The sequence below is a fragment of the Pseudonaja textilis genome, chromosome 13, assembly GCF_049901715.1.
Source record: "Pseudonaja textilis isolate UNSWEBS1 chromosome 13, rPseTex1.2, whole genome shotgun sequence".
Lineage (NCBI taxonomy): Eukaryota > Metazoa > Chordata > Lepidosauria > Squamata > Elapidae > Pseudonaja > Pseudonaja textilis.
The window spans coordinates 19,920,213-19,944,848 of NC_142002.1; the positions used below are offsets into that span (position 1 = coordinate 19,920,213).

Sequence of the window (24,636 nt, forward strand, 5' to 3'; positions counted from 1 at the left end):
GTTGAAGTCCATAAATCTTAAAGTTGCTAAGGTTGGAGAGCCCTGGTTTAGAGCATGCTGGCTGAGGAATTCTGGGAGTTGAAGTCCACCAGTCGTCAAGTGGCCAAAGGTTGGAGACCCTCTGATTTAGAATTAATAGGGGAATGGATTATCCTAAAGAAAAAGAATAAAAAACGATAAACACCATTGAAGAACGAAAGGGAACTTCATTTTTAGGGATGCCAATTCCGGAACAGATTACAAAATCTGTTTTCTGGGGAGAAATTTTTGCAAGTTGGAGCCGCTCTCGTACCGAAAGAGGCTTGTTCCTTTGGATGCTTGCGTTTGAAGGCGTGCCAGTGGCTTCTCTTGCGAAGGATGCTGCATCAAATATTAAACCCGGGAATGTGATCCCACAGAACGGAAGGCGATCCGGTTACGTTACTCCGAGCCAGGAGAGGCCTTTATTCAGAAGAAGAGCCAAATGTTAAGACCCAACTCTAAAGGGATGTGGTGCAAAGCAGGTGGAAGAGAGGGGACTTATTGCAAGCAAGCTCAGCATCTCCGTCCCTGAGGTCACCACGGATGAGGAAAGGCCAATCAGAAAGAACGGAGGAAGAGAATGCAATACTGGGCCATTATATTGGAGCTTTGGGAATCATCTTAATGGCCTTTAAACTGACATTCTTCTGTCTTCAGGTCTGGGCAGATGAGCTGAGTTCAAGTATCCTGCTTAGATAGACAGAGCTGACTCATTCCTGGCTCAGGATATAGTGCAAAATAAAAGAGCCCAGATTCAGAGGATTGGATGCAGAGGTTGATTCAGTACAGCAAGCCATGATTACATGCACCATGGATGAGCGTGTGGTGCAACACAGCAAAACAAACTCAGTTTTGCACTCAAAATAAACTCAGCTTTGTTGGTGGACTTCAGCTCCTAGAATTCCTCAGCCGGCATGCTTCAAGATGCATGGACTTCAATTCCCAGAATTCCCCAGCCAGCAAACTCTAAGGGATGAACTTCAATTCCCAGAATTCTCAAGTCAGCAAACTTTAAAATGGGTGGACTTTGAGAACCAGAATTCCCCAGCCAGCAGGGTTGAAAAAAACTTGCTTTAAAGCCTATTTCCTCCAGAGATTAAAAAAAAAAAAGAATAAAATGGAAGCATTTTGTTTCCTCCAAAATTTCCCCTTTTGGAAACAGAAACAGCCCCGGATAAATAAATAAAGGCCATTAGGTAAACACGTCGGGCCCGCATAAGATACGACGAAGTATATACACTTCCAGCTGCGCAGATTTTGTGTTTTTAAATCAGGAAGGTTCACTTTCGGATCGGAACACTCCTGGAAAATAAAGTGAATCCTGGAAATGTTTTGGACCCCAAGGCCTCTTGTACTTCCCGAGCTCCGAAACAGGTTTCCTGTGGTGGCCCCAGCCCTTTCCTTCCTGGCAATTCACACAGAGCCGGCCGTTGCAAACAATAGAGGCAGAAAGTTTGCAAGGCTTTTGTTGGCCTTATGGATTAATATAGTGTCTAGGATTGTATATCAAGCTATGCCAGGATTCAAATGCTATTCTAACTCCAATGAACCGTCCGTCGTAAGGGAAGGACGAACTGTATCTAATAACGAGGCAGCGTTACTCTACGTTATGGGGAGAAGGTGGCATTTTGCATTTTTCATGCTTTCAAGCATTATTCTTTGGATTTCCTTTCTTATCCAACCCTTTGTTGTTGCTCAGGGCTTGCAAGACGTGGGTAAAAAAAAACCTGGTATGTAACTAAAACTCCAGCAATTGTAATAACAGAAGAAAAGCTGCTGGGTCTGCTTTAATTTAGCATGACCTAAATTTGCTCCCGGAATGGGTAATTTAGCTGCAAGACGAGATCTCCGCAGGATTATTTGAAAGTTAGGCCTATTGAGTTCAGCGTGATGAACAGCCTGGCAGCCATGTATTAATCTCAAGTGGGCCCTTCTTCACCACGTGTTCGACCAGGCGGTCTTTCGAGCTGGGCCAGGCGGGGCCGGGCATCTGTGCTGCTCGGGCAGAGTTTCCTTCCTGTAGTTTGGCTTTCGGTTGCCAGGTTTTGCGAAAGAGCAGAATCTGTATCTTAATTTGGCTTGTGGGTGGTGGGGGCAGCATAAGACTGTCGGGTCGGTTGATGTAGTTGGAGGTTGGTGTTATGTAGAGGAGTGATTGACTCTGTCATCTGCACCTCTATCACGGTCTGGTTTGGTTCTGCAACTCAACAAGGCAGACACAGACTCCATAGAGGAATTAGGACTGCAGGAAAAAACCAATTGCTACCGACCTGCCTTCCATGGAGGACCCGTATCCTGCACGAGTCAAAAAGAGGGCTGTGAAAATATCTAGAGACCCCTCACATCTCAGACATAAATCTGTTTCAACTCCTTCCCTCAAAACGAGGCTATAGAGCGCTGCACACCAGAAAAATTAGACACAAGGAGAGGTTTTTCCCCAGTGCCATCACTCTGCTAAACAAATAATTCCCTCAACACTGTTCAACTATTTACAAAGTCTGATTACTATCACTATTAATCTTTTCATCACTCCTTATCGGCCATCCCCTCCCACTTGTGATTGTAGGACTGTTAACTTTGTCGCTTGTATCCTTACGATTTATATTGACTGTTTCCCAGTATGATTTGATCCGTGGTGGGATTCAAATTTTTTTACTACCAGTTCTGTGGGCGTGGCCTGGTGGGCGTGGCAGGGGAAGGATACTGCAAAATCCCATTCCCTCCCCACCCCACTAACCTGCTTTCCAGCTCCTTCTCTTGTACAGGGCAACAAAAGACGACCCAGTCGATGAACTGGGACTCAATGGGAGGCAGAGAATAGATGGGGAGCAGGGCCAATCAGGTGGTATTACGAACTACTCAAAATTTCTGCTGCCGGTTCTCCAGGACTGGTCAGAACCTGCTGAATACCATCTTTGGATTTGATTGCTTACTTGTAGCTTATGACTATTATTAAGTGTTGGACCTGATGATTCTTGACTCTTAACGAGTGTGTTTTTTTCCCTTTATGTACACTCTGCCGGCTGGGCAGAGCAGGGAAGAGGGAGAACAAGGGAGAGGGAATTCGCACCAAGACCCAGGCCCACCCCCTCTTCATCCTAGGGCACGCAGGGAGGAACGGAGAAGGGAACAACGTGGGTTGCATGGCTTACGGGGGAGGAAAGGGCCCTGATTCCCTCCATTGGCTGCAGTTGGGAACAGAGTGTTTAAAAAGGGAAACTGCGCAGAGTTAAGTTGTTGGGAGCAAATCGTGAATTTATCTGGTAACGTTGTGGCTTATCTGTGTTCCTGGCATCTTCCCAACTGTGTGAGTTTTGCTGTGCTTTCAAGTCCGCAATTCCTTCTCCTGCCCTGTCAAGTTAATTACTTTAGTTTGGTTTGTTTGGATTTTAAGTTACAGTTTGTATGTACCTTGTTTTAGACTGAATTTTCTATAGTTAAAAGACTGTTCCTGGGAGAGATTTTCTCTAGCTGAAGGTAACCTGGACGTTGGGGGCAAAGTTGGAGATAATAAAGGGACTCTTCTTGCTTATTTGACTGTGTGGCCTTTGTGCCACGCCCCTTTGGGTCATCACAGACTTCCTTGGAAAGGAAATTGTTGTTTGCAACTGCAAAACTGTGTCTCATTTAGGAGACATCTGTTGTTAAGGCTTGGGGTGGCTGGGGGGAGCGATTGAGGAGGTAGCCAGGCACTGGATGCTTTAAGAAAGTCCGGAAATTCATTTAGTGGCCATTCGAAGTTAGGATGGCACTGGAAAAAAAGGGACTTGCGACCATTTTTTCACATTTATGACCGTTGCAGCCTCGCTTGTGGGCATGTGATCAAAATTTAGACGTTTGGCCAATTGATTCATAGTTATGACGGGTCAGAGTTTCACCGGATCCCCTTTGGCGACCTTCCGACAGGTAAACTCGATGGGAAAACCGGATTGACTTAACTGCTGTGTTACTAATTTAGCAGCTGCAGTGATTCACTTAACAACGGTGGCAGGAAAGGTCATACAGTGGGGGCAAAATTCATTGAACCACCGTCTCGCTTAACCGCGGAAATGTGGTTGCTCCATGGTGGTGGAAACTCAAGGACCAAGCAGTATCACTTCAGGAGGTTTGGATTCAACCCCTAACCCAGAGGTGGCTAAAATTGGCAAGTTTAAAGGCTTGTGGACTTCAACTCCCAGAATTCCCCAGCTAGCCATGATGGCTAGGGAATTTGGGGAGTTGAAGCCCACAGGTCTTAAATTTGCCAAGGTTGGACACCCTCCCCCACCAAAAGCAGAATTTAAGACTCCCAGAATTGAAGTCCACCAGTCTTAAAAGCTGCCAAAGTTTGGGGGCCCCGTGAGTCTATCTAGAGGTTCCTTCTGCCAGTCCCGGTGAGGGAAAGCGCAGCTCCAGTGTTTTGCAAGCTCAGCGAGGCGAAGTTTGGCCCAGGCCGGCCGGCAGAGGGGGCGGGCCAAGCGTTTGGGCTCCGCTCCTGCCCGCTAGCCAGCCCTCGCCATGCCTGCCCAGCCTCTCCTCCCTCTTTCCCCCCCCCCTCCCCACCCCCGTGGCCGCTGATAGGCTCGCCCGTTCCAGGAAACTCTCGGCCCCAGTCCGTGCCAAGCTCCGCGGCCGGAACCAAAGCGCCCGGGAGGAAAGGGGGGGGGCGGAGGGAGGCGCGACCCCAGCAGAGGAGACCAGGTGGGTCTTGTGGGGGGGGGAGGACGGGACGGGATGGCGGGGAGGGGACAGGGGACACGCAGCTGGCAGGGGCAGGGGGGTGTCATGGTAAGCCGGCCGCTGGGTTGGCAAAGAGCGCGATGCCCAGGCTGCCTTGTTTGGGGACCCCTCCTTCCTTTTGGGGAGGGGGGGGGCATCACCATGCCAGCTGGGGTGTGCGTGTGTGCGTGTGTGTGTGTGTGTGTGCAAAACCCAGGGAGGGAGGGAAAGGATAAGACCAGCTGCTGCAAAGAGCCGCTTCCATGCACCGTGCGCCCCCCCGGCCACCCCTCTTTGCGCCCACCGGCCCCGCGGCTGGGAGAAGCGACCCCGACTCCGGGGGAGTCGCCGCTCTCCAGCCCGGCCAGCCCCTTCCCGGCCCCGGGGCGGCGCAACTCGGCGCGCAAAACCACCCAAGCCACCTCCGCTCGGCTGGCCCGGGTCGGGCTGGGCGGCTGCGCGCGCAGGGCGGCGGCGGCGGGGGGAGAGGCAGGCCCGGGGAGGCGGCGCCAGGGAGGGAGGAGGAGGAGGAAGAGGAGGAGGAGGAGCAGCGGAGTCCCCCCAATCCCAGCCACCGCCCCCCCCATACCCGGCCCGGCCCCTCCGCGCTCCCGCTGCAGCCGCCGGACTGGGCGCAAAGTTGGTGGGCGCGCTCCGCTCCTCCGCCTCCTCCTCTGCGCCCGCGTGCCGGGGATGGCGCGGGCTCCCGCGGCCTGAGATCCGGCGGGCGGGCGGGCAACAGCAGCGGCGGCGGCAGCAACCGGAGGGAGGTCCGGGAGCCCCCCGGACCCGGAGCGGAGCCCCTGCGCGGGTGGAGGAGGAGGAGGAGGAGGAAGAAGAGGAGGAGGAGGCAAGATGTCCGCCCGAGTCGTCGCCTCCTCCAAGGTGAGCCTCCCCGCCGCTGCTCTCTTCCCCCGCGGGGCCCAGAGGGAGCCTGGCCCGGCCCGGGGGGAGCCCCCCGCCCGACCCCCGCGCCCGAGACCCCCGGAGGGGCCGCCAGGGGAGCCCGCCCGCCCGGGCGCAAAGCAATGCCCGCTTGGCGAGGGAGGGCGCGTTTGGGCCATGGGGATGGGGGGGGTGGCAGGGACCCCTCCCCTTGGACTCCCCCTCCCCGGGGGGGGTCTGGCTTTCTTGGATGGGGGGGTCCCTGCGGGTCTCTTCTCTGCCCTCCCCCGCCGCCCCGTTTCCCTCCCCAACCTCCGGGACTCCGCTGGGAAAGTTTTGCAAGAAGCGGCGTCTGGGCGGGCGAGGCTGTTGGCTGCCCCGCTTGGAGGCTTCGGGCTGGGGTTGCAACAAAAAAAGGGGGGGAAGGAGAAGCCTTTGCAAAGCGGGGAAGGAGAGGTGGGGGGGGTGCTTCCTTTGCGGGAAGAGGGGGGGAGGCCGCTTCCTCCAAAGGAAAAGCCCCCTCCTCTCTCGCTCCTTTCCTAGAGGAAGGAGGCCTTGGAGGATTGGAGCTTTTGTTGGCAAATCTGCCCCCCCCGCCTTAATCCTAAACCCACCCTGGCCCTCCCCCTCTTCCCCGGCAGTGGAGGGGCTGGCTTTCCCAGGGGGGGCTGGCTTTCCCAGGGGCTCCTTCCTTTTGCAATCGGGGCAGGATCCCCTCCCCTGCCCTCCGGTTCCAAATCAATGGTGGCTTTGCAATTGGGCTTAGCAAGGCAGGAGGAGCCCACTCTGGGAGCCCCCTCCCCACCCATGGGCCTGGGGCTGCTGCCCAGGGGCTCCTCCACACAGCCCCCCTCTGAAAAAGCTGTTGGTGCTGGGAGACTTTAACCCCACCTCTTCCCCCCCCCACACACACACACCTTGGAGGTCTCCTTCCAGGGTTGTGATCTGGGCTGTGAATGAAAATAGTGTGTGGTAGCACGTGGCCAGGTGGAGGGGAGGGGTGTTGTGTTGTTGTGGGCCCACAGGACGTGTCCTTTCTCTGGAATTCCACAACACCTGAAACCCAACCGACAGGTTTGCCAAAGAGTCTTGACGGATGGGATCAGCCGCCGTTGCTTCTTCGTCTTCTTCTTCTTCCCAGACCTGGCTGGGGTGGTTCCCGTGGGGGAAACACCTGCTAGGCCTCCGAAACAGGTGCCTCCTGCACAATGCGCCCGGTTAGATGCCTGCCTTAGCTCCGGAGAAGGGCTTTTGGCGTGCCTGGAACATGCCAGGGAAGAAGAGGATCCCAAAAGGGATCTACCTGTTGGATGTGCAGCTTGGCTCTTCCGCTTGGCAGAGGGGAAGGGGGGAAAGAGGGAGGAGGGTGTTAGTTGCTCCTTTATAGACCTGTGGAACGGCAGCCTTGATTCTGGGACTCTCTGACGGAGGGAAGCACAGCATCCGTCTCTCTCCCAAGTCGGCTTGGAGTGGCAGCTCAGCTCGGGGGGCCGAAACTCTGCAGTTTCGGTGTCATTTCATTGCTGTGTGCTCTGTTCCCGATGCAGCAGCCTCCAGGGTTTGCAATTTGGCAGTCCTCCTTGGCATCGGGCGGAGGTATCTGGTGGCAGTCGCCGAGGCTCCTTCGCCAAATAAATATTGGATCGGCTCTCCCGAGCTTATTTTTAACCTCCATTCATTGGGTGGATGGGCCTCCTTTGCAGAAAAACAAAGCCAGATTTAGGCCTCGGTGGGGCTGCCGGGGTGGGGTCGGTCTGCCCTCCACCCCTTTCTTTTTCACGATTTAAAACAATCCAAACTTTCCAAACTCCCTTTGCTAACCCGTTTGCCAACTTTTCCGGAGAGGAGGGGTCTGGAATCTAAACAACCACTTTCCGGAGTGTTTTGTTTTTTTTCCTAGGGAAATCCATGCATTTATTCCTTCGTGGAGCAAATTGTGGATCAAAAAACAGAAACCCAGACACTTTAAAAGTGTTTTGTAAATCCAAAACTTTCGATCAGGAGGTGTCCAACAAGGGCAACTTTGAAGACTTGTGCATTTCGATTCCCCACCCAGCGTGGCTGGCTGGGGAATTCTGGGAGTTGAAAGTCCACAAAGTCTGAAAATTTTGCCACGGTTGGACAGTCCTGCCTTAAATAATAAAAGCTGGTATTTTAACGGCTGTCCATTGTTTGGCCTGCAAGAATGCGGAGAGTTGGTAGCTAAGGGTTTGCTCCGGAAATGTGTGTGTGATAGGACCCAGGCATTGCTTTGTAGCTTATTATTTTTGGCAGAACAATGTTCTTAGGCCTCCTGGTCCATTGTGCAGTGAGGGAACAGGGTTTTATTAAAACTGCACTCTGGCTGCCCAAGGAAGGAAAACAGTTTTGAGCCAACTGTCTTTGAAGCTCTTTACGACATTTTACTCTGCTTTGTGGCACACCCTGGTGTGGTGGTGTGTTCGTTTAAGCACTGCGTGTTGACCGTTTTACAGGAGTGCTTTGGGTCAGAGATGGGAAAAGGAGACTTAAATTGCTCACCGTAGCTGGCTGCAAAAATTCTTGATGTCCAGAGGTGAAGCCGACATTTGCAAAAGTTTTTATGGGTTCAAGTCATGGTGCAAAAGGAACCCCCTTCCCCCATTTTTTTAAAGCAATTTGGAAGGTTTGAGCATTTGGTTCACCGAAAAATTGGTGAGGAACACACCTGCACACACGCACACACACGTGTGTGTTTGTGTGTAATGTGTTCCCTATTGGAGGTGGTTAGTGGACCAGGATTGAAAACCCCACATCCAACCCCATGATATTCTTTCTCTGGCTTTTAACTTCTTTAATTTTGGTTTATTTAACGTTTCATGTTTTTATACCTCCGTTTTGATGATGCTTGCAAGTCCTCTTGTCAGTGAGATGGGAGGCATTTAAAATGTAATTAATTAATCATGGGGTGGAATTACTTCTTTCTAGTGCTGCCTTCTTGGTTACAACACTGTCTGGCTGAGTAAATTTCATGCATCGTGTGTTGAATTGGGGCTTTGGGTTTACATTGTCCAAGCGAGAAGCTGTAAAGTCTTAGGCGCTGGGTCCTTTAGCTTCCCTTCATTATATTTTGGTTTTTCTGTGTTTTTTTTTCCCCTCCTTTGTGCCATTGTCTGCTTTGTGGATGGCCAATTTGCTTTGCTTGCTTCAGTCCCGCTCGCTTTGGAGAAATATTAACCAACGTTGTCTTGATGTTCTTGAGATAAGGAGGAAAAAAAATATTTCTGTTTGCTGCAGTTTGGAGCTCAAACAAGACCAGGCGCAGTAGGAGTGAAAACCACTAATTAATACTTCGTTTTGCTTACGAGAGGGACAAGTCGGAAGTTCATCTAATTATCTGGGTTGTTGTTTTTGGTTGGTTTTTTTTGCAGACTTGAGACGTAAGCAATCTTTATTTTGGAGCAACCTTGGAATCAATCTGTCAGGCGAGACTTAATATAGTAGTTTTGTTGTTCGTCTATTGTGGAAACACAATTCAATTATTTATCATGGGATATGCTAATCCCAAGGGGTTTTAAGAGCCTGTTGGATTGGGACGGTCTGCAGGGTTGATTTTATTATTATTATTATTCATGGGGCGGCCTTAAAAAAAAAAAAAAACAGGTTTCATCTGGAAAAGATTTGACTTTGCACAACTTGAAATGAACAATAAAAAAATTATACAATTCCAGTTAAGGGCTGCATTTTTAATATCTTGGGAGAACATGGTGTAGCCTTGGTGTAGTCCTGTGCTTATCACCGTTTGTTTAATGACCACTTGAAGGTAGAGTGGTCTTGAGAGAAGCAATTACGACCTGTGCTTGCACTTGTGACCATCACACCACTGCCAGAACCAGATCACATTGACAATTGATTGCGAGGTTGTACAATCCAATGCGATTTGTGGTCTTTATTGTTGTTTTCCAACAAACAAACAAACAAAATCCCAGTGCCCATTGGGTACGCTGGATTCGCTTAATGTCCATGCAGTCTGCATAAACCACCATTGTAAAAACTGTCGTATAATTGGGCCCGACTCGACTTATGACTGCAATCACTTCATGACAAAAATTCTGGTTGCAGTTGTGAGGCAGTCGAGCTTCTAGCAGCTAAGGAGCCCATTGGTAGTCTGCAGGAGAACATTCTCTCACACCCAGGTCAGAAGAAACTAATGTTCCTTCTTAATTAATAACCTTAATTTATAGAGTTGGAAGGGACCTTGTAGGTCATCTAGTCCAACTCCCTCCCCTGTTGACTTTTTATTCAAGGGATACAGCTTGCAAACTGCACCCCTCCTCCCAGCAAGGAGCAGTTACACCTTAGGCTCCAAAAGGCACACATACAAATATATGTTTAAGGATTTCTTTCCTACGACTTGTAAACCGCTTTCTTTGTTTGATCTGAGAATTACTGTCCTCCCGTTGCGCTGAATTTGTGGGGATATTCCTTACTGACCTGAGTTAAGACGTGTCCTTAAAACAGCTCTTGCAAGGTTGAACACACCTCCTCCTAAAGACAACTGTGCAAAAGTTCACAGTTTCAGGACCGATTTTCACCAGATTTAACCACGGAAGTGTTCATCCATCACCTGAGCCCGTGGATGTGCTTTGAGCACAATACCGCTTCCTCTTAATACATATAGATATTTGTCTTCATTGGATCCAAGCGGAGGAAGGGGCGTTCTTGCCACAGTTGTTAAGTGAATCAAGGCAGGTGTTCAGTTAGTAACATGCTGACTTTGCTTGTCAGTAGGTTGGAAAAGGGAATCGTGTGACCCTGAGATGCTGCGACTGTTGTAAATACGAGCCAGTCGCCAAGTGTCTGAATTTTGACCGTGTGGCCAGGGGGATACTTCAATGGCCGTAAGTAAAACGGTCATAACTCACTTTTTTCAGTGCCGTTGTAACTTTGAATGGTCACTACATGAACTAATGTAAGTCAAGGACAACCTGTAGTGGATGTGGGATTTTTTTAATTGTTCTTTCCTCTCTAGTCTAGAACAGAGGTCTCCAAACCTGGCCACTTTAAGACTTGTGGACTTCAACTCCCAGAATTCTCCAGCGAGCTATGCTGGCTGGAGAGTTCTGGGAATTGAAGTCCACAAGTCTTAAAGTGGCCAAGTTTGTGGGCCCCTGGCTCTTAACCTAGGAATTCTGGGAGTTGAAGTCCACAAGTCTTAAAGTGGCCAAGTTTGGGGACCCCTGGCTCTTAACTTAGGAATTCTGGGAGTTGAAGTCCACAAGTCTTAAAGTGGCCAAGTTTGGGGACCCCTGGCTCTTAACCTAGGAATTCTGGGAGTTGAAGTCCACAAGTCTTAAAGTGGCCAAGTTTGGGGACCCCTGGCTCTTAACTTAGGAATTCTGGGAGGTGAAGTCCACAAGTCTTAAAGTGGCCAAGTTTGGGGACCCCTGGCTCTTAACCTAGGAATTCTGGGAGTTGAAGTCCATAAGTCTTAAAGTGGCCAAGTTTGGGGACTCCTGGCTCTTAACCTAGGAATTCTGGGAGTTGAAGTCCACAAGTCTTAAAGTGGCCAAGTTTGGGGAGCCCTGGTCTAGAACTTTGGTCAATTGAAGTTGGGATGGTGGTTGAACGGTGTGTGTGCAAAACACTTTTGGCCACAGCGGTTGACTGTAAAGGAAATTAGCTCATGCAATATTATCAATACAGTATTTTGAGTTGGGAGGCAACGTTTAGTTGGCCCTGGTCCTACAACTGTGTGTAATAATCCATGGCTAGATGCACAGCATCGATTGGGCCTTTGTGTATTGCACACCCTCATGTTACATCCTTCCAGGTTGCTTTTCTTTTTCGCAATGGATTCCCACCCATGTCAGGCCAGGGAGAATCCGGGAAGATCTATGACGGTTGTAGGGATGACTCAGGCCCGTTTGAAACCCAGAGAACCTACTCACCCGTTTTCTGGTTTGCAAACTTGCAGCCGCTCTGAATTTCCGGGTGGATATAGACAGACTTGGGCGAGGAGCGAAAATAAACAGAGCAAGGCTGCTCCAGTCCGAGAGGAGGGGTTGTTTTTGTGGGATTGGATTTGTGGAACCAGTTGAGAAAGAATGACAACATTGCAATGGGTGTTGGCTTCTCTGCCCTGCTACACCTGTGCCTCAGGTTTCTGTCAGATGGTTTGAGAAACCAGATAAGGGGTTGTGTCACCAGAGATGTCATCGGGGAAGGACTTCCTCCTGTGAGTTGGCAAAGGTCTCTCTTTATAAGTGGCCAAGAAAGTCTCTCATCTTGGTTTTCTCTACCAACTTAGAAAATGAATTTGGATTAATATGAATGATGCTCAGAATCAACACCGTTCACACCTAACATGGATGTATATTAAAAATAAAATAGGGAGAGGAGGAGAGGAAAAAGGAAGGAGAGGGAAGTGGAAGGGAAGGGACGGAAAGAGATAGATTGTCAATGCAAAATTGAAAGTATTGAAAGTATGAGGAGAGGAGGAGAAAAGAGGGAAGTGGAGAGGAGAGGGAGAGAGGGGAGGAGAGGAAATGGGATGGCAGGGAAGGAGATGTGATGTAAAATTGAAAATATGATGCATTATAAAGAAAATGAATTTTGTAGAGGAGACCCCAGTGGCAACCCTAGGCTGGAAGGTTGGGTTGTGTATCTTCTGTATGAGGAATAACCATCAAGATACAGGTAATCCTTGACTTAACAATATTTCGTTTAGTGACAGTTCAAAGTTACAATGGCACTGAAAAGGTGATAGGATCGTTTTTCACACAACCTTTGTTGTGTCGTCAACAGTCAGCTGATCAAAATTCAGCGGTTTAGCCACTGGCTCCTATTTATGACTGTTGCAGCGCCCCCATGGTCAACAGACTCTGCTTGTAGCAATCGGGCTTCCTTTCTTACGACTGCCAAGACGAGGACTCGTTTTGAAAGAAAGGATTTTAATTAGCAAGGTGTGCAATTGCTGAGAAGTAAACACAGTGTGGATGAAAATGGAGAAATTAAGGAGAGCGTGATGTTTGTTTTTAAACAGTCAATTTGTGCAAATCAAATTTTGATTGAATTATTGAGTAATTGCAGCAAATCATATTCCCTGCTCTTCAAACAGATTTTACTTGCAGTCCTTAATTTACTGGTGATAATGCTGAATCTGCACATGGCAACAACTTTCTTCTTCTTCTTCTTCTTCTTCTTCTTCTTCTTCTTCTTCTTCTTCTTCTTCTTCTTCTTCTTCTTCTTCTTCTTCTTCTTCTTCTTCTTCTTCTCCTCCTCCTCCTCCTCCTCCTCCTCCTCCTCCTCCTCCTCCTCCTTCTCCTTCTCCTCCTCTTCCTCCTCCTCCTCCTTCTCCTCCTCCTCCTCCTTCTTCTTCTTCTTCTTCACCAAATCTGATCGATTTCATATTTCCTCCAGGGTTTACATTTTCGGACTCAAGAGTGTTGAGTACAAGTTGCTTTCGCTGCCTTGCCTCCTATGTCCCAGGTTCCAACTTTTATCCTTGCTGTCTCCTTTCATTCACATCAGTTCTTGGAGTTTGGCAGGCAGAGATTCAAGACAAAACTCTCGCTAAGTTAATTTTACTGTAGATACTAAAAAGACATAATGCAGAAGAGAAGCTTCCTCAGACTCAAGCGGTAGAAAGAGCAACCCAAGGTACAAGTCTTACTTCTTCTGCTCTTAAGGTTCTTGTGGACTGTAGGATGGTCCTTCTCATTGGAAGGACCCAGTTGGCCTTTTTTTGCATGGTCTTCTTCATGGACCAGTGTGGTCTACAGCTCTTTGTTCTTCCCTTCGTTGTATCGTTCCTGTATTGGACATGATGGAAGCTTGATGAGTCTAACGATGCATGAGATACCACCAGAAAAAGATGGGGAACTTGTAAGAACTTTCTGCTGATTGAGAAGAATTTGCCTTTGAAAGTGACTTACATTTTGGTTGGGACTCTAACTTAAACTGTGGGACTTTGTAAATGTGGCAATATGGGTAGAATGAAAACAGGCCCATCAATAGGAACAGGGAAACCTGGGTAAGGACTGATGATCGGGTGCAGAATAGTCTTAGCCATCTTGTTTTGATCTTCGGTATCACATCATCCAAAGCCACAATAGATATTTTGATTTGAGTGGAATATGGAGTTTAATAAACCCAGCTATTGTGGTTTCCATCTTGTGAGGATCCAACCAAAGCTGTTTGTGTGTGCGTGTGTTTTAAGAGCATTTGAGATTAACTTCTTAATGTAACTGGATCCAGTGTTTCTTGTGGGGACTTTGCAAACTGTGGGAAAATCTTTTTTTCGAGATTTTTTTTTTTCTTTTGGTCTTTTTTAATCAAATGTTTCGTCACATTTGCAAGAAACAACTCCTGCAAGTTGAAATACGACCTTTATCCTTTATACTAGAAAGATTAGAATGCATTTCAACTTAGTCATCATTAATGCCTGGTTCTCAAGCACATCGTAGCGTTACTCACTTAACATTCCAGAAATCCTTCCCGTTGCCCGTGGGAATAAAAACTTGGATTTGAAAAGCTCTGCCTTTGCGAGATAGGGTCATAAAACCAACTTTAGTTGTGAACAGAAAGGCCTGGCCCATTGCAAGGTTTTCCCAAGAAGGATATGTGGTTGAAGTGAACTTGGCATTTTTATGGAGCGAGCTGATTTAACCAGCTTGCATCATTTTCAACCAGATCCCAACAGGAAAGGGATTAAAGGATTCCATCTCCATGTCTTACACCCATGTGGAGAATTATAGAATAATGAGGACGGGGTGGACTTCCTTCATACGGTATCAAAGTTTTGATCCTATGGTGGCTTCGGCGCTGAATGAAATGAGGAAGGAAGCTCATTACCTGGTTGGGTTGAGAATTTAAGGCAGGTGGACTTCTGAGATTTTCAGTGCTTTGTGTTGATCGAAGTTCATAGTGGGGTGTTTTGCTTTGCTTCACATTTTGGTTCTCTGTGTTTACTGAGTTCTCCTGCCAGTTTCACGATCCCAAAGGTCGGAGTTCAGTAGAACAGAACGATAGTTTTAAGGCAATGGAATGACATTTAATTGCTGGTGGCCTAGATAAACCATGACGGAACTTGGAAAACAAAGGAGGGTTGAACTTCCTGTATAACTCTTGGAAGTCCCAAGTTTGTACGATGACAAGACAAACCCAACAAACCTGAAATAAACAAGGAACAATCCACACCTGTATTGTGGTTGCAGAAATGATGTGACATGATTATTGGGAGTTAAGGTTCATCCTCGAGTAGACTTTATCTTGAATGCTTTTATGCAGTCCTAAAATGAAGATGGTTTTGAAGCATTCTTGAGCGGATGTACCAGTGATTTGCAATCACCATGGCAATTTATGGAACACTTCTACACCTGTTTACCCAGAAGTAAACCCACAAAGCCCAGTGGGACGTACTTACAGGTAAGTGTACATAGAACCAGGGGCCTTGGGGAATACAGCAGCTATTTTAATGTTCTGCAACTAATAGCAAGAAAAAGTTTTAGCCAGCTATTCTTCTTGGGGGCTGCAGGGTTGACTCCCGTTGGGTTGAGCTGCCCAAGAAGCTGACCCCTTGCCCTGGGAGCGGGGGTTGGAGGTCAGGAAAGCCAATCATAGGACTAAATTCAGCAGTTTGGGACAAAGTCTTAGGTCGAATTTCATGGGAGCTTTTTGTTCAAACTCCACTAACTAATGCTGCTCCTAATTTCCACAGAGCGTTGTTAGAGAGGTGTTAAAAATATTCCAGTAATCTTTATTTCTCATGGGGGTTGGAGAATTTTAATGGGATGTTTTCCACCAACACTAGGAACGTTGGGAAAAAAAGCAGGGTGGAAAATGTATCGAGAGCTATAGGGACATGAAGATACCCTTAAAAAGCAGGAAGGGTAGAGTCCATCCAAGTGAAAAAAACAAAACCCTCCAAAATTATTGGTTGTAAATTCAGGTCTATTGTATTTTGATGGTGGCGGGTATAGCACTTATATATTGTTTTCATGTTTGTAATTGCAGTTGTGTAAGATGGGCTTGTCTTTAGCTGCAGACGATTGGATGAGACATTAGCTGTTCCTTGCAAGAACCTTTTCTGAGTCATCCATGAATGAAGATTCCTGTCTGGGGCCACCAGGCAGTTCAAATCTTGTAGATCAGATCAAGTGGGTCATTGTTTTGGATGTTGGATCAGAAGGTCCTGAGTTCATGTGAGATGCAGCTTAAGGAGAAATTCAGCTTCATTCAGTTTTATCGGTCCTAGCAAGGAATTCTGAATTTTTTTCCCACCCAAGGATCAGAGAAGTTTTCAGAAAACGGCTGTGTGTTGAACTCGTGAGTAGGAAGCAAAACAGCAATGCAAAAGAAATATAAGTTGCAACCTTGTCTGGATATATTTATTTTGCGGTGCCTTGCTCTGAAGGTGTTTATTTGTTTCTTTGTGTATTGCTAAAGTAGCAACAAGTGATGCATTGCCCCTAGTGCTGTTGTGAAAGGAAGGTGCTTAAGGCTTGTTTTGTTCCTCAAAGGCTGTGTGAAACGAGGCAAAAGTCCTGGTTAGTATAAGAAATTCCTCAAATACTTGTCCAGTGTATTCAGCTCTGTGGAATCAGAACTTGCTTTCGAAAAAGATTCTGTCTTGGGGGTCATTGTTCCCTTGCTTAATTTTCATTGGTTTTGGCCGATGCCAGCTGGTTTCATCACAAAAGAGGCAATTGACACAAAAGAAGCCATTGACAATGAAAAGCTACGATGCACAAACTTTATCGCACTGTTGCAAAGTAGAGATAAGGGTTTCTTATGACTTGGAACCAGAACTTTAGCCAAAAACTGGCGGCCTTACCAAAAAAAAAAAAAAAAGATTTCATCTGGAGAAGATTTTACTTTGCACAACTTGAAATGAACGATAAAAGTTACACAATTCCAGTTAAGGGCTGCATTTTTAATATCTTGGGAGGACATGCAGGACCTTGGGGTAGTCCTGTACTTATCAATGTTTGTTTAATGACCACTTGAAGGTAGAGTGGTCTTGAGAGAAGTGAGTTACGACCTGTGCTTGCACTTGTGACCATCACGCCGCTGCCAGAACCTTTGCAACCAGATCACATTGACAGTCGATTTGTGGGGGGTCGTACAATCCAATGTGATTTGTGGCCTTTCCAACAACAACAATAACAAAACCCATTGGGGACGCTGGATTCGCTTAATGTCCATGCAACCTGCATAAACGACCATCGTAATTATTGTCGTATAATTGGGTCTGACTTGACCCTTATGACTGCAATCACTTCATGACAAAAATTCTGGTTGCAGTTGCAAGGCAGTTGAGCTTCTAGCAGCTAAGGAGCCTGTTGGTGGTCTGCAGGAGGACATTCCCCCACCCCCAGGTCAGAAGAAACTAATGCTCCTTCTGGTAACCTTAATTAACAGAGTTGGAAGGGACCTTGTAGGTCATCTAGTCCAACACCCCCTAAGCAGGAGACCCCGCACCATTTCTGACAGATGGCAGTCCAGTCTCCTCTTGAAAGCCTCCAGCGATGAAGCTCCCACAACTTCCAAAGGCAACTTCTGTTCCATGGGTTGATTGTTCTCACTGTCAAGGAAATTCCTCCTTATTTTCAAGTTGAATCTCTCCTTGATCAGTTTCAGGTGTCTTGGAAAACAGCTTCACCCCCTTTTCCCCTCTGTGGCAGCCCCTCAAATACTGGAAGGCCGCTCTCCTGTCTCCCCTGGTCCTTCTCTTCCCTAGACTAGCCAGGCCTCTGCAGGATGATACATCCATGCAAACAACTGAAGACATCCAGAAGCAGGAGAAAGTGGACCTTCATCCAAGGCCACCTAAGAAGCGGTTAACGGAAGCCAAGGTTGGATAATGTATGGGAAGTGTTTCAGATCCCTTGAAGGCCACCTCCAAAGGTGCACGCTGCGATTCTTAAAACTGAAGAAAAGACTTTGGCTTTTCGGTGCAAGGAGTTGAGTCTTGCTGTAAGGAAGGGAGATCCAAACATATGTGTTTCCTGTCCAATTTTTATTTTTTTTTAATTTGTTCAAGGATTTTTCTGCCTTAGAGATTTTTTTTTCCGCCAATGGGTCTATAGTAGGGTTCTCCAAAGTGGTCGGCATTGTCCTTCAAGGTGACGGGAATATCCAAGGGTCGAAGTTGTTGTTATGGTATTATTATTATTCGTAGTACTGTTAGTCAAAGTCGTATTTATTAAGTTATTTTTCTCTGATCAGGGTTTGGAGAGAGACTGATGAACAATCTGAAATTTCTTGAAAGGGATCTAACCCCGATCTAGAAGGATCTCCTTGTCTTCGCTCTTAAGTCCATCCTCCTGGACTCCTCCTCCTCTTCCTCTTCCTCTTCCTCCTCCTCCTCTCTGCAAACCCCAGTCCCTTCTCGCCCTGATGATGTTGTCTACTTGGGTCATGAAATGATGTAGGAAAACCAAGTTCAGAAAGCTCCAAGAACCCCCACAGTCTCGTCCTCCTCCTCCTTCTTCCACCTCCTCCTCCTCTTCCTCCTCCCCCTCTTCCTCCTCCTCCCTCACCCCCCCATCGATTCACTGCATTTGCTTCTCTTTCAACCTCTTGCAAACTTTGTTTTTAAAATTATATTTCTTCCAAGCTTCTACTGCTGTAATTACAGATCTGGAAATACCGTGGCGTCCAGCTGGGCAGAACTGCAAAGATGGCATTTCTCAGCTGGCACTAGAGATGGTCTCTTCACACGTCATCTCGGAGCACAACTAGATTGAGTGCTTGGTCGTCACCAGCCTGGAGACGCTGAGCTTGCCATAAAATCTCTCTTCCCCTCGACTCCCCTCCTTCCAAAAAGACCCTGTCAACCCACCCACCCACTCCCAAAACAACCCTGGGTTGGCTTATCTCGGGCAGCTGCAACATTGTCAATCTGTGCCGAGTCCAAAAAGAAACCTTGGAAGAGTTGATTCTGTTGTCTCAAATTCTTATTTTATTTGTCCTCCCAAGGTTGGTAGGATCAGCGGGCAGCGAGGGGCTGTTTGCAGAGAAGGCTGAACTGTGTTCCATTGTTTGAAATTGGGGTTAGCTGGGCCAGGAAAGACACACACACACACACACACGCACACACACACACACACACACACACACACACTCCTGCACACAGACACAAACCCCTTTTACAGTATGGCTTCCTGCAAAGAATGCAGCTGCCTTTTTGCTCCTAAGCAGGCAAACAAAGAAAAAATGGTTTAAAATTCAAGGTGGAGAAACCCAAGTCTCCAAAACGTTTTCTTTTGCTGAACACGGGGGGGTCTCCAAATGGATTCTGGGAGTTGAAGTCCACAAGTCTTCAAAGCAACCCAGTTTGGAGACAGACCTCAGCTTTTAAGTGTTGGATCTACAGCTCCCTTCCTGGCTGTTTGAATTGCCTTCAAAAGATGGGTGTTGTAGTCCCAAAGGCCAGGATGTAGCAGGGTGTCTGCTTGGGGATGTAAGGAATTTTTTTGGGGGGAGGGGTTGTGATTAAAGCCTAATCTGTCTTAATTTGCCAGACAGGAAAGACCTGGTCTGGGAGATGTGGATCAGGCTAATTCCACCAAGTCTGCCTTTTGCTTTGTGGCGAGTCTCTTCATTCGAAAAAATCTGGTTTAATTGCACCAAAAAAGCTGATTGAAGTGACAGGATTTGAGCAAATTCTGGATTCTGAGACTGCAAAGTTGTTGTTTTTTATTATTATTATACACAAAAATGACAGTATACACAGCAAACGAGATAACCATGCTGGGTTTCGTATCACATTATTATTATTGTATTATTATTATTATTATTATTATTATTATTATTGACAGTATACACAACAAACGAGATAACCATGCTGGGTTTCGTATCACTTATTATTATTATTGTACTACTACTACTATTATTATTATTATTATTATTATTATTATTATTATTATTATTATTGACAGTATACACAGCAAACGAGATAACCATGCTGGGTTTCGTATCACTTATTATTATTATTGTACTACTACTACTACTACTACTACTACTATTATTATTATTATTATATTATTATTATTGACAGTATACACAGCAAACGAGATAACCATACTGGGTTTCCTATCACAAATCACTAGTCGAACCCTTCCCAAGCGTTTAGGACCGGGTGATATATCGGCGGATTATGCGAGCAGATCCCAGTAAGGTGGCCTTCTGCAGCTGACCAAGGGTGATCTTGTCAGCACTCATTGTTTTTAAGTGCTTGCCTAGGTCTTTAGGCACAGCAGCACCCAGTGTGCCCAGTACCCCTGGAACCACCTGCACTGGTTTATGCCAGAGTCTCTGCAGTTCGATTCTCAAGTCCTGATATCTGGTGTTTTTTTTTTTCAAGTTGTTTCTCCTCAATTCTGCTGTCACCAGGCATGGCAATGTCGACGATCCACCCTTTTTTCTTCTCCACAATCGTGATATCTGGGGTGTTGTGTTCCAAAACTTTGTCAGTCTGTATTTGGAAGTCCCACGGTAGTTTTGCGTACTCATTTAACACCGCTTTTTTCAGGCTGATGATCCCACCAGTCTTTTGCTACAGGCAGATGGGTAGTTGTGACACAAATTCCAGTGGACCATCTGAGCGACTGGGTTGTGACGTTGTTTGTAGTCTGTCCGAGCGATTGTCTTGCAACGGTATGTGATCAATGGTTTCGTCCGCTTCTTTGCAGAAGTCTGCATTTGGGGTCATCAGCAGATTCTTCTATTCTGGCTTTGATTGCATTCGTTCTGACGGCTTGTTCTTGGGCTGCAAGTATCAGGCCTTCTGTCTCTTTCTTCAGTGTTCTGTTGGTCAGCCATAACCAGGTCTTTTCCTTGTCTACTTTTCCTTGGATGACGATGATTATTATCTTTAAATGCAGCCCAACTTCAGCTGGGAAAAAAATTAGAAATTGCGCTGTTGTAGTCCTTGATTTACAATACTTCACTTCACTGTTCCAACTTACAACGGCATCGAAAAAAAGTGACTTATGACCCTTTTCCACACTTATGACCATTGCATCACCCCGCCACCCGCATGGGCACGGGTGCCCTCAGGTGCTTTTGGGAGAATAGCTTGACTGCCTCTTCTTTGGGGCAGCCCCTGAGATATTGGAATGCATCACGACTTAACTAATTTTAGGGGCAGCTTTTCTTTCTTTTTTTCTTTTTTCGCGGCTGTCTTGAAAAATGCTCTCTCTGGCCGATTTTTGGGTGACCTCTGGCTTCCAGTTCCTTTTTGGGCTGGGTTTTTTTCCGACTCATCTTCTCCACCCGATAATTTCCCATCGCCCTCCTTCCCCGTTGTTTACACCCAGCGGTTTCTTTCCATCCCTGTTTGTGTGGGAGAACCTTCAAAACATGTTTGTGAGTCTTTTGTGTTTTTTGGGGGGGGGAGGAGATGTGTGGGTTTTTTTTTTTCTTCCAGGCTCCGCTTTGCGAGAGAAGGGTAGGGAGAGGGAATAAACTGAAAGGACCAAAAATATATCAAATATAGATATTTTTTTAATTGATCTAGATCAGAGGTCTCCAAACTTGGCAACTTTTAAGACTTGTGGACTTCAACTTAGCCCAACCTTAGCTGGCTGGAGAATTCTGGAAGTTGAAGTCCACAAGTCTTAAAAGTTGCCAAGTTTGGGGACCCCTGATCTAGATACTAGGAGCAGAGAGTTTCAGATGGAGGTTCCCTGAACAAACTCAAGTCAGTTTCCAAGGTAGTTTGGGGATTCTCCCAGAAGGGTTCCATTGCACACACAGGTGTAATCTGTAGCACAAGACGGCTGCAGCCAGGTGAGCACCTGCTAAGCAACCAGTCCATTGAACGAACCCTCTGGGAGGTTTGGTGATGATGTGGAGAAAAGGAAGCTTAGAAGCTTGCATGAAAGACATGGCTGCGTGCTACGGAGCAGGGCTCACCAACCTTTTGGACTTCAGGGACCACCTAACTCGTCATTTTAAATCCCAAAGACCCTGGGAAAAATCCCCCCAAAAAGGTCTGCAGGAAAATTCTCCACCCCGTTTCCCTGTGGACCGATTGTTCTTTATTTGGGATGGCAGGATACCGTCTCCAGCTCCGTTCTCAGGGAGAGAGGGGGAGAGACTTTTGGCTTCATGCAAGGAAAACAGCAGAAGCAGCAGAAGTCTTTCTTTCTCTTCCCCCAAACTCCGCCAGAAATGAGTCTTTGTGAGACTTGTCACACCAGTGCAGCCTCTTGCAGCAGGACGCCTTGCAGGGTCCCAAAGACTCATTTCTAGCGGAGTTTCGGGGAGAGAAAGAAAGATTTTAGCTGCTTTCCTTGCGTGCAGCCAAAAGCAGAAGAAGAAAGAAGCGGAAAGAAGCAGCCCGGCGGCCTGGCCATGCGCGTGGGGCAAATGGGGCAAGTTCCTCCCCTCTACCCTTTCCCCCCTCCCCTCACTACCTCGTGTTGTTTGCAATGCAAGCGACGCAAGCCTTGTGTTCCCGCGCAGCCTGGATTAATTGCTTTGGGGGGGTGACATTTCTCTGCGGACCACCAAAAGTTTCTCACGGACCACCAGTGGTCCCCAACCCACGGATGGTTTGATCACCGTTCTAGAGAAACAGAAGTGCTTTGTGCCCTGAGAGCCTCCTCTCTACTTTTGCATGGAGTGTTTGGGTTTTTTGGCCACCTCCAGCAGGATAAACAGGGACACCACCCCGAAGAGGAGGAGGAGGAGGAGGAGGGCAGGGAGGGAAGCTGTCCTTCCTCGTCTCCGCCCCCCCAGATATTGGCCGGTTCTGCATCCAGGAATGGCCGGCATCCGAGCCAAGAGACTGGGAGCATTTATTTGAAATGTGCTTTGCTGCTGGCGTCAGAACGGGCTTGGCTTTCCGTTGTCATCTCGCCAAGGCAGGAATGTGAGCTGCAGCAGGTGCCATGCCGAAGCTACAGGGAGGCCATCCGAGCGGCTATCCCCACGAGCTAGCCTGGAATCCGCCGCTTGTCTCAGGGAAGTGGGGAAGGGAGGTGGAAATTCCTGGGTTAATTTTGGCAGGGGGACGACCTCTTAGCCGCTGCCCTTGCTGCCATAGCAAACAAGCGGGAAGGAGGGTGTCTCTTCCGGACATCAGCGAGCTGGAATTACTGCACGGTCTCCGTCAAGCAAGCTAGCCAGATTTTTGAGTCTCATTCCTCTAATTATCCTCTTTGGGGCCGACTTGAAAGTCTTGGCTTCACTTTCCCCCAAGAGAAGCCAGAAATGAAGTTATTGCAGCACCCAAGACAAATTTGCTTTCTTGAGAGAAGAGGTCTCCAAACATGGCCACTTTAAGACTTGTGGACTTCAACTCCCAGAATTCCTAGGTTAAAAGCAGGGGTCCCCAAACTTACAGTTGCCACGTTTGGAGACCCCCTGGTATAGCGTTTCCTGCTTGAGCAAGAGGTTGAGTAGAAGACCTCCAAGGCTCCTTCCAACCCTTGTTATCCTGTTATTCCATCTGCTTGGTCACAGGGACCTCAGAATGGCCTAGACGGGTGTCCAACCATGGCAAATTTAAGATCTCCCAGAAGGGCTTCAGTTCTGGGAATCAAAGTCCACCCGTCTTCAAGCGTCTTGAGGTTGAGGGACGCTGCATCCGACTGCTTTCAAGAACCTTTAACGCAGAGGTCTCCAACCTTGACAGCTTTAAGACTTGTGGACTTCAACTCCCAGAATTCCTCCTCCAGTCATGTTAGCTCAAGAATTCTGGGAGTTGAAATCCACAAGTCTTAAAGCTGCCAAGTTTGGGGACCCCGGCTTAAAATGCAGAGCAAGGAAGTGTTGGGTAGAATAAGATGGGATACTTTTGGTGGTCCAGAATTTTGAGATATTGAGCAGATTCTCCCAAGCCAGAAGGAATCACAAGAGAAATGAGGCCAATGTGGGAAGCAGATCCGGCCACAAACTCGTAGGTCTGTTGTGCCTCCCTATCCACTGCAGCCGCATGGCCATCACAAGGCCCCAAGAAGGGCAGGACCGAGATAAGTGGTGCCTTCACATCCTCTTCTTTTTTTTATTGCTAAGGTTGAGAAAGGCTGCTTTAAAGTAGGGTTTGGAAACTTCAAAACTGGTGGACTTCACCTCCCAGAATTTGCCCAACCAGCATGGGAGTTGAAGTCCACAAGTCTTCAAAGTGGCCAAGTTTGGAGACCTCTTCAAAAGTGACCATCATCCGCCAACTCTTGTCCCTCTGGATTCCACCTAGAAGCGAACGGAGCAAACTTTGAAAGCAATGTATTCGTGGACCCCAGTTTGACATTAGATCTCCAAGCAAGGAGGAAGTAGGCTCAAAATCTCTTTAGCCTTCACAGCAGACCTCAAAAACGACCCTTTTGGAGAAACTTTTAACAACACAACAGAGAGGGTGGTTGCAAACCACAAAAGGCTTCAAGCCGTCTCAGTCGGTCTCAACACACACAAAAGACTTTTGGCTGCTCGTAGTTGTCAACTAATAAGGAACTGGTAGTTTGTCTTGCACTTAACACCTGGCAGAATAAGATTTTAATATTCTGGAAAGCAGGAAGACAAAACGCCCAGAATCTGCCTGGGGCATTCAGATACCAAGTGCCAACAATTCAGTTATATGGTTATGAGCCGTCTGTGCACACCAAGCTAGTTTCAAATGAGTTCACAGAAGCTTTGTGGAATGAACTTTCTGCGGGGCATCCAACAGGATTTTTTGTTTTATTTTAAGGCGAAGCAAATGAATTTCTTCTTCCAGATAGTTTCATTAAGTAACGCTCTGATCTGTTATGTCCTCCTTATTGACTCAGATTTGTCCAGTTTTTCTTTTGGAAATTGACACGGATGAACTGTGAAATAAACAAGCAGGCTTTTGATTAAAAGGCTACACTTAACAGCAAGCAAAAAGAGAGAGAGAGAGAGAAAGTTTTGAAAAGCTGTTCCTTGAGTCAAACATTTTCATCTGTTTGGTGCCTGAACTTCAATTCTGTTTGGTTCAGATGTGGCTATTTTCAGAAGCGTCGATTTTGAATTCTGCTTTTCCTTCGCAAGCCATCCGGAAAAGGAAAGGTTGAAGAGGGGACTTGGACGAAAGAAAGGAATTGC

The 24,636-nt window shown here is 47.3% G+C and overlaps 1 protein-coding gene across 16 annotated transcripts in view; it reads left to right on the forward strand.

Annotated features, from left to right (window-relative positions):
- TJP1 (tight junction protein 1) overlaps positions 1-24,636 on the forward strand; it is a 131,629-nt gene that overhangs the window by 45,602 nt on the left and 61,391 nt on the right. For 4 of the 16 annotated variants that reach the window (XM_087941679.1, XM_087941683.1, XM_087941684.1 and 1 more), the window contains exon 1: positions 4,602-4,701. The exons of 8 other annotated variants lie outside the window; for them this stretch is intronic. Coding sequence is in view for 4 of the 8 variants with exons in the window: in XM_087941678.1 (XP_087797804.1) it covers positions 5,575-5,604 (30 nt within the window). In the remaining 4 variants the exon portion in view is untranslated. Of the gene's footprint in view, positions 1-4,601; positions 4,702-5,329; positions 5,605-24,636 lie in introns of those variants that run through there. 4 more of the 16 variants (XM_087941681.1, XM_087941682.1, XM_087941685.1 and 1 more) reach the window with 2 other exon arrangements.